At 44.5% G+C, this 8170-nt stretch overlaps 1 protein-coding gene across 1 annotated transcript in view; it reads left to right on the forward strand.

Moving 5' to 3' along the window:
* Positions 1–7506: 7506 nt before the first annotated feature.
* The window catches only part of Slc1a1 (solute carrier family 1 member 1), a 74916-nt gene continuing 74252 nt past the window's right edge, over positions 7507–8170 (forward strand). Inside the window, exon 1 of the mRNA XM_005352105.3 lies at positions 7507–7754. Coding sequence (XP_005352162.1) covers positions 7664–7754 — 91 coding nt within the window. The 5' untranslated portion in view covers positions 7507–7663. The remainder of the gene's footprint in view (positions 7755–8170) is intronic.

The following is an 8170-nucleotide window of genomic DNA, read 5'->3' on the forward strand; positions in this document are numbered from 1 at the left end:
AGAAGAAGAAGAAGAAGAAGAAGAAGAAGAAGAAGAAGAAGAAGAAGAAGAAGAAGAAGAAGAAGAAGAAGAAGAAGAAGAAGAAGAAGAAGACCTCTCTGGCTGTGTTCTTCCAGAGTTTTGTGGAGGGTTTTTGTTATTGTTTTTACTATTATTCTTTTTTTTTGCATCATTTAAAACTTATTGAGGGCTGAGAAGATGGCTTAGCAGCTAAAGGTTAAGCCTTTACCTTAATTCCAGGCCTGACCTCCTGAGCTCAATCCCAGGTCCCACAAGGTGGAAGGAGAGGACCCCCTCAGACTCTCTGAGTCTCACGTGTACTCTGTGGCATGCGCATGCCCCCTAAGATAAACAGAAAAACAAATAAATGTCTTCTTAAAGTGTTTGTTTAACCTTTTAGAAATGAATTTCTCAAAGCAAATAGGAAACCATAATCCTAAGTGGGTGTCAGACCAAGGGCACAATTACACTGAAGACGTGTGTGGAATGACTCCTAACTGCACACGTTGACTGTGTATCCCCTAATGCCCTAGGTCTTGGAGCCACAGGAACCACCAGGACATCAAGTTTCAGTCAGTGGGCTTGTTACTAGAACTAATAAGACTTAAGAAAACTAAAAAACTTTGGGGAAGGGGCACTGTCTCAGTGGGTCAGGTGTCTGTTGCACAAGTATCAGGACCTCAGTTCAAGCCTCCAACTGCCACATAAGAAAGGCAGGCATGACAATGTCCACCTGTGGTTCCAGCACCGGGGATGGGGAGGCAGGAGGCCTCTTTCTCAGGAAACACGGATAGCATGGTCCCCAAGAACCCTGTCCCCAAGAGTGTAGTTGTCGACAAATGCTCGTTTGAAACTCTGAAAATAAAATGCGAGGGCTCCTATTGGTTAAATATGGGGCAGTTTGCGCATGTGACTAGAACACTCTCATCTACCCGTAACACGTTAAATCCACGTATTCACAATGGCACGTTGAGAAAGCTCCCGGCAGTCCCGATCCAAAGTTGCTAGTGTGCCCGTTTGTTCCTGAGAAAACCATACGGTCCCATCATTTCTGTAGGAAATCTACTTCAGGCTGACCAAATAGTTGATTTCAGAAAATGTATTCAGAGTGAAGGCAAGAACTCGTGGTACAGATCTTCTACGCTAGGCTTTTGATAGCAAATGGGGAGACAACAAAAAAAAGTGCATGTCCCTGCTGACAGGAACACGGGTTTCCATTAGGAATCGTGCATATATGCAGAAGAGGAGCGCTGTGGCCAGTTTCAAATCCTCCACCCCCGGTCCGCCAAGCTAGCTGAGCAAAGAGTATGTATGTGCTTGGGAAGGCAGGTGCAGGAGAAAGATACATCACAAACAGCATGTCACGATTCTTCCACGTCACTGGAACTGTGCTGTACAAATGTCGTTTACTGTTTTCAAGTCCATGAGCTATAAATGACTGTGCCCTCATTGTATGGAAACACCCGACCTGGGTTGATAGCTTATTTTTGACATTTCCGAGCATAGCCTTATGGCAGGCACGGTGGCACACACCTGTAGTCCTAGCACTTGGGAAGTGGGGGCGGGGTGGAGGAAGCAGACGTTCAGGGACATCCTTGCCTACACAGTGAGTTAGAGAACAGCCCAGGCTACAGGAGACACTGTCTCAAAAACAAGCAAAGAGACACCCGACTGTGTTTATCAACCTAATATTTCCCCTGTGCGTCCCATGTAATTTGATATTCTTATTTTTAAGAGACAGGGTTCTGCTAGGTGACCTAGGCTGACCTCCAAGTTGAGACCCCATCTTAGCCTCCTTTAGCTCTAGGGTGCACACCTGTGCTTATAAGCAACATTCTGCTACAGTGTTTTCATTCTCTGCTTGGCACTCTGCTCTCAGAGTCTCCACACTGAGTCTTTGTCAGTCTCTGTACTAGTTAGTAGAGTTCCAAAGACCTGGGTCAAGCAGCTTTTGCTCACATCTTTGGATGGTGTTTGTCTGTGTGTTTGCTTATTTTGGTAGAAATCTCACAGGTTTTGGTTCAGGTGGGTGAAGAATATAAGCAGGTTATTAAACAGTTTTTCTTGATGGTGATGGTGGCGCACGCCTTTAATCCCAACACTTGGGAGGCAGAGGCAGATGGATCTCTGTGAGTTCAAGGTCAGCCTGGTCTACAGAGTGACTGTTATAGCTAGGACTGTTACACAGAGAAACCCTGTCTTGAAAAACAAAACAACAACTACAACAAAAAGTTTTTTTTAACATATATGAATTGTACATATAATGGTTCCATTATGACATTTTAATACATGTACATAATGCATTTATTTCTATTGTATTCATGCCCCATAACCTTCTGCTCCCCTTATGCTCCCTGTAACACTAATCCTCCTCTTCCCCGTTTCCTTTTCTACTTTCATGGCTTATCTGATGAGACTAACCAGGGTTGTTTACAGCATTCTCTGATTTGACACCTGCTCCATAGGAGGGAAATCATATCTGATACAGTAAATCCACGGAAAAAGCCACAGCTGGGAGGTCATAAGCCCTACCACAGGCTCTGATGTTGTTCTGTGACCCAGACATCTAAGTCTGTCAACAGCTAAATAACTATGTTTGTACCCACAGGTTACAAACCTGTCAGCCCTGGTCAGAAAAGCTTCCTGCAGCAGTCCTCAGTGACATAAACTCAAAACTGGTCAAGAAGTTCTGATTTTTTTTTTTAAAAAAAAGGTACATATTGCATAATTATCCTCAAGAAAGAAAATCTTAGTACTTTCTAGATACAGAAATGCAGGGCACACTATTGTCCATTTCTTCAGGGTTTTCCTAAATATTAAGTGACAAACATTAAAATTGTACAAAATCTAACTGTGTATTTTATCCTCAGACTTTTGTTCACTAGGTAAACAAGTTGGGGCCAATTTTTCATTTGTTTGACTTCTAATAAAATTGAAACTTTTTCATTTTAGTCAGATAGACAAAGAGATCAATAGATAGGTGATAAGTGATGGTAGCTAGGTAGATGAATGAGAGTGATATCTAGATAACTGGATGGATGATAAATAGATGATGATGGGTAGGTAGATGGATGATAGATGATAGATAGATGATAAATAGAAAACAGGTATATAGATGATAGATAGATAGATAGATAGATAGATAGATAGATAGATAGATAGATAGAATCTTAGTGTTACTATTGCTGTGAAGAGACACCATGACCACGGCAATTCTTTTAAAGGAAACAGTTCATTGTGGTGGCTCGCTTATAGTTTAGAGGTTCAGTCCATCACGGCAGGGAGCATGGTGGCATATAGGCAAGCATGGTGCTGGAGAAATAGCAAAGTGTCCTGTGTCATGGTCCAGTGCCAGCTCAGAACATAAATTATTTCTCCAGACCAGAGGGGAGGCATGGGAATAAAGACACAACTCATATGGCTTTATCAGGAGGGAGATTCTCAGTGATCCCTCATGAAATTTTGAGTTCACATCCTGAAAATTCACCCGCGTTTATTCTCCAAACAGCTAGTTTTTATACCAAAATGTAAACTGAGGGGGAAATTCATTAGCATTCTGTTTCCTAGGTAGCAGGACTAAAGCCATGTCCGCAACTATGGTTGCTCTGTCAGGTAGCCTGGATTAACACCTCTTCCCAGGCGATGTCTATAATTACAAAAACAGCAGAACAATATTAGCATACCCTGATCCTTTGTTTAGGTCTGGAAAGCCAGGTGACTGCCTTGTATGTGGTCAGGTGCAAACTGGCCTGAAAGTCTGGCCGCCATACAATGTAGACATATGGGCCTGTATAATATAAGGCCCTACAGTCCTATATCTTGCAGGCAACAGGAAGTCAACTGTCACACTGAGTGAAGCTTGAGAAGCCCCTCAAAGCCCGCCCCCACAGTGACACAATTCCAACAGATGGTGTTGTACAAGTTAAAGGTGTGCCCTCCAGTCTCAAGGTCTGGATTAAAGGTGTATCATCCAGTCTCCTCCAACAAGGCCACACTTACTCCAACAAAGCTACACCTCATAATAGTGGCACTCCCTTTTGGGACCATTTTTTTTCAAACCACCACAGATTCATAGATGATAGATAAATAGATAGATGGATAGGTAGATAGAGATAGATAGATAGATAGATAGATAGATAGATAGATAGATAGATAGATGATAGACAGATGATAGAAAGATAGGTAGATAGATAAGTAGATGATAAATAGATAATAGGTAGATAGATGATAGACAGATAGGTAGATAGGAAGAGAGAGAGGAAGGAAGGAAGGAAGGAAGGAAGGAAGGAAGGAAGGAAGGAAGGAAGGAAGATGGGAAGATATCCTTTACAGATATTGTCTTATGTGGAGTCTTGAGAGAAGTAAAAAGAAGATAAAGGAGGTTAAGTAAGTTGCTCAAATTTGCTTGTATTAAGTAAATTTAAAAATTTGTTTTTCATCTCCTAAACAAAATAAAATTGTTCTCAGTTTTCCTCAGTAAGCAATAAAGCCAATGTGGAAGAGCTCTGATGAAGTCCAGATTTCAAGGGCATCTAATGAAACTAAGTTCCTTTCAGCCAAATCAACTTGGCAAACTACTATTCAGAGAATTACTGGGACATTCAATGTCTTTGGCTTGTAATTCCAAGATAACTTGGGTCCAGATCAAGATTAGAAGATAAAGAAGAGCCCACATCAAAGGGCATCTGACACACCTCAGGTCCTACTGTCAGGGAGGCTACCTAAGAAGCTGAAGGTCACTTGTGTGCCTGTGGCCTCCTCCTCCATCACTGCTGTGGGACTCTGTGCAATCGTATTTGCTTTGTGATGGGGGAACTGCAGCCATCAAGTCACTTCCAAAGAGTTGGCCAGTGAGAGTTGGCCTTTGGTTTCTGAGTGTCTTCTTCATTTCTATCTCTGTTGATATAAAAGGCCAGGATGTCACCTGCTGCTTAACCTTGTGTGACAAAGTCAAAGTCCCTTTTCTTTAATTGTTAACTAGTTATTCCCTGAGTCAACATTTAAAAGAAGAAAGGAAAAACAGTAACAATAAGGAACACCAGTTTCTTAGGAGGAGGAGGAGGTGTTGTCACATTAGAGAAAGTTAATGAATGAAACCAGACAAAGGTTTCGCTGGAGAAAGGAATTTGACAGACTTAGGAATAAAAGGGAGACGTTCATATTTACTGTAGAAATACAGTTCTAATGGTTCTTTCTCCTTGGTTTCAGGCTCTTAGCACAAAAAAGTCCTCTTCTAGAAACAGGTGTGACACACACAGGGGAAATGGCCTTCCAATCTCACCCCATCTGACATTATTGTATTCATGACTACAAGATAAGAAGATGGAGTAATGAGATAGATAGATAGATAGATAGATAGATAGATAGATAGATAGATAGATAGATAGATAGATAGATAAACGGATTCATAGATGGATGGATGAATGGATGGATAAACGGATGCATAGATGGACGGATGGATGGATGGATGGATGGATAGAGAGATAGAGAGATAGATAGAAGGACAGATAGATAAACGGATGGATGGTTAGTGAGGATAGGATAGATAGTGAGCACAAATTAGGGATCTCCAACTTCTCTCTCTAGAATAGGGCTTGGTCCCAACATTTCTTGGTTTAGGCTGAGAAATCCCAAAGTATGAGATGCCAGCCACAGTGACTGTGAATTCAGAAGTTCACTCCCTACTCCCATAAAATGGATTTGCTGTTGGCTTGAGTTCAGCTCATTCAGACACCCAAGTGTCTCCTGCAAGTGGACAAGACGTATCCTTAAGGACCTTGGGTCAAGCAAACCAGTGACTCAAGTGCAACCTCCCCGTCAGAGCTCTGTGTGTGCCCCCCCTCCAGGAGGAAGTAGTTCAATGACCAGGTACAGAGGCAGGCTTCTCACTTCAATCCTTGTTCCTCCTCTTCCTCTCAACACAGAAATTGGGCAGAGTTTTTAACTTGGTTGTGCCTAGGTTTGCCCGCCAACATGATGAAGGGAAGGCAAGCATCTTGTTTGAGTCTCACAGCTAGCTTCCACAAACCCCAAGAGTGATCTGAGCATCTTCAGCATTAAGCAACAGGTTCAAGCTACCTCAGTAGTAAGCAGTGTGGGCGGGCATTGAAAGTGAGTTCCTCCCCACAGAGTTCAAAGGCTGTGAGGTAGACAAGGTCCATCTCCAGGGTGTGTTAGCTTTATAAATACAGTAGAGCACACCGGAACACAGCTATGGCAGACACTCCAGTTCACAGGACACTGGGAAGGGGAGGCACGAAAATGTCATACACCACTGTGGAATCCCGGCTTATTTCACTGAGTCTTTTCTAAGCCCATGGCTCTGCTTTATAGGTTTATTTTTGTATACATATGATCAAATAACACATACAGTTTTTAACTCTTTTTTTCTTACCCTGTGGTTCTAAGGGACTCCGTTAGTACCTTCCTTCCTGTAGACTGCATATGCCTGCATGAAGTTCCATAATACATTTAATTCGATTTTTTTCCTCATGTTGAACATTTGAGTTTGTCCATTTTTTTTCTTTCTGTAGAATGATTCTTTTTCTTGGTAGTTTGCCTTTTTCGGACATTTTTATTTCCAGCTCCAGCCAGGCCACCCAATGATCTTGGGTTCCCTCTCTCCTGACTTTTTTGAGAGTTCAACCCCTGGAAAGAAGGTGATTTTTCATACTATAATGTACACAGCTAATAAAGCCTAATCTACTATATCTTGAAGGGTTTTTAAAAATCACTTTAAACCAAAGAATGTCTCTATCTGTGAAGTTCTAGCGAACAAGTAATCTAGACAAGGGGATTTCCCTGACACCCAGCTAGAGAGTAAACTCCATAAGACCAAAAGGTAAAGGGCTCACTTAGTTACGGTGGTGTTATGCTTAGAACAAAAAAAAAAAAAAAAAAGAGTATGCTTAAATGCCAGTGGAAACAAAGAGAAATTCACACTAACCCAGATTCTCCAACTACAGCCAGTAAGGTATTTGGCCTTGGGGTTGGGATGAGCCCGCCCACCTTCCCACACCAGTCAGGCCTGGTTCTCAGCCCTAATTACCAAGTGATGACCACAGAGAGAGTCCTAGGGGTGCAATTGTTAAATTGTGCAAGGCACCTAGGAGTGCAATTGTTAAGTTGATCACCACCCTCAAGCGAGGTGTAGGACCAAACCTGGGTCCTGGTGGATCCTGTTTGAGCCGCGAGGAATATCAAAGACCCGCTGGGAAAATTCTCCAAACCTCCTCTAAAGTCACACCGTGCCCCTTCTCCTTGAGACTCCCCTACGGACGGACCAAGGCAGAAACGCGTTTACTGAATCCCTTCGCACCGGGCCAGGGCTGAGTGTCCCCAAGGAGGCTGGTGCGGAATACCAGTGGGTCAGACGCTTCGCCGGTGGGAAGCCTTCAACACCGAACAGAGGGTGACCGGATTGCCCCACGCGCGTCCCCCCCACCGGGACGCTCCGCCCTCGGCCTCGCTGGTTGGCCGCGGCGCTGCAGAGAGCGGCGGCGGGAGGAGCCGGGCGCGCCCGCCACGCAAAACCACGGTGCTCAGTCCCCAGCGGCTGTGGCAGCACTGACAGCAGCCCGTGCGCTGGGTCCCCGCAGCGCCCACCCTCCCGCATCCTGCATTCGCAAAGCTCTCCGAGTCCCCGCTAGCGCTAGTGCCCACCATGGGGAAACCCACGAGCTCTGGATGCGACTGGCGCCGCTTCCTGCGGAATCACTGGCTGCTGCTCTCCACCGTGGCCGCCGTGGTGCTAGGTGAGCCGCGCGGGGGGCGAGGCGCGCGCCCGGGGACAGGCCGCGTGAGGGGTTGGGTGGGCTTGGCATAGCGCGTGCTGCCCACGTCCTCCGCTCCTCTTGGGGGACAACCCGAGGGCTTTGCTTTCACACTGGGGGTGGGGGAGAAGACAATGCTCATAGGGAAGCCCCATTCGGGCGCTCCGCGAACTGCTACCCCTGCTTTCTCCAAAATGATGAAAGGGGCTTGGAAGGTGGATGGGGTCATTTGAAAACAAGCAGGGTTTAATTTGATCTTCATCCTTAACTGTCCCACAAGATAAGAAGATGGAGTAATGAGATAGATAGATAGATAGATAGATAGATAGATAGATAGATAGATAGATAGATAGATAGATAGATAGATAAACGGATTCATAGATGGATGGATGAATGGA

The sequence above is a fragment of the Microtus ochrogaster genome, chromosome 8, assembly GCF_000317375.1.
Source record: "Microtus ochrogaster isolate Prairie Vole_2 chromosome 8, MicOch1.0, whole genome shotgun sequence".
In the NCBI taxonomy this organism is placed as follows: domain Eukaryota; kingdom Metazoa; phylum Chordata; class Mammalia; order Rodentia; family Cricetidae; genus Microtus; species Microtus ochrogaster.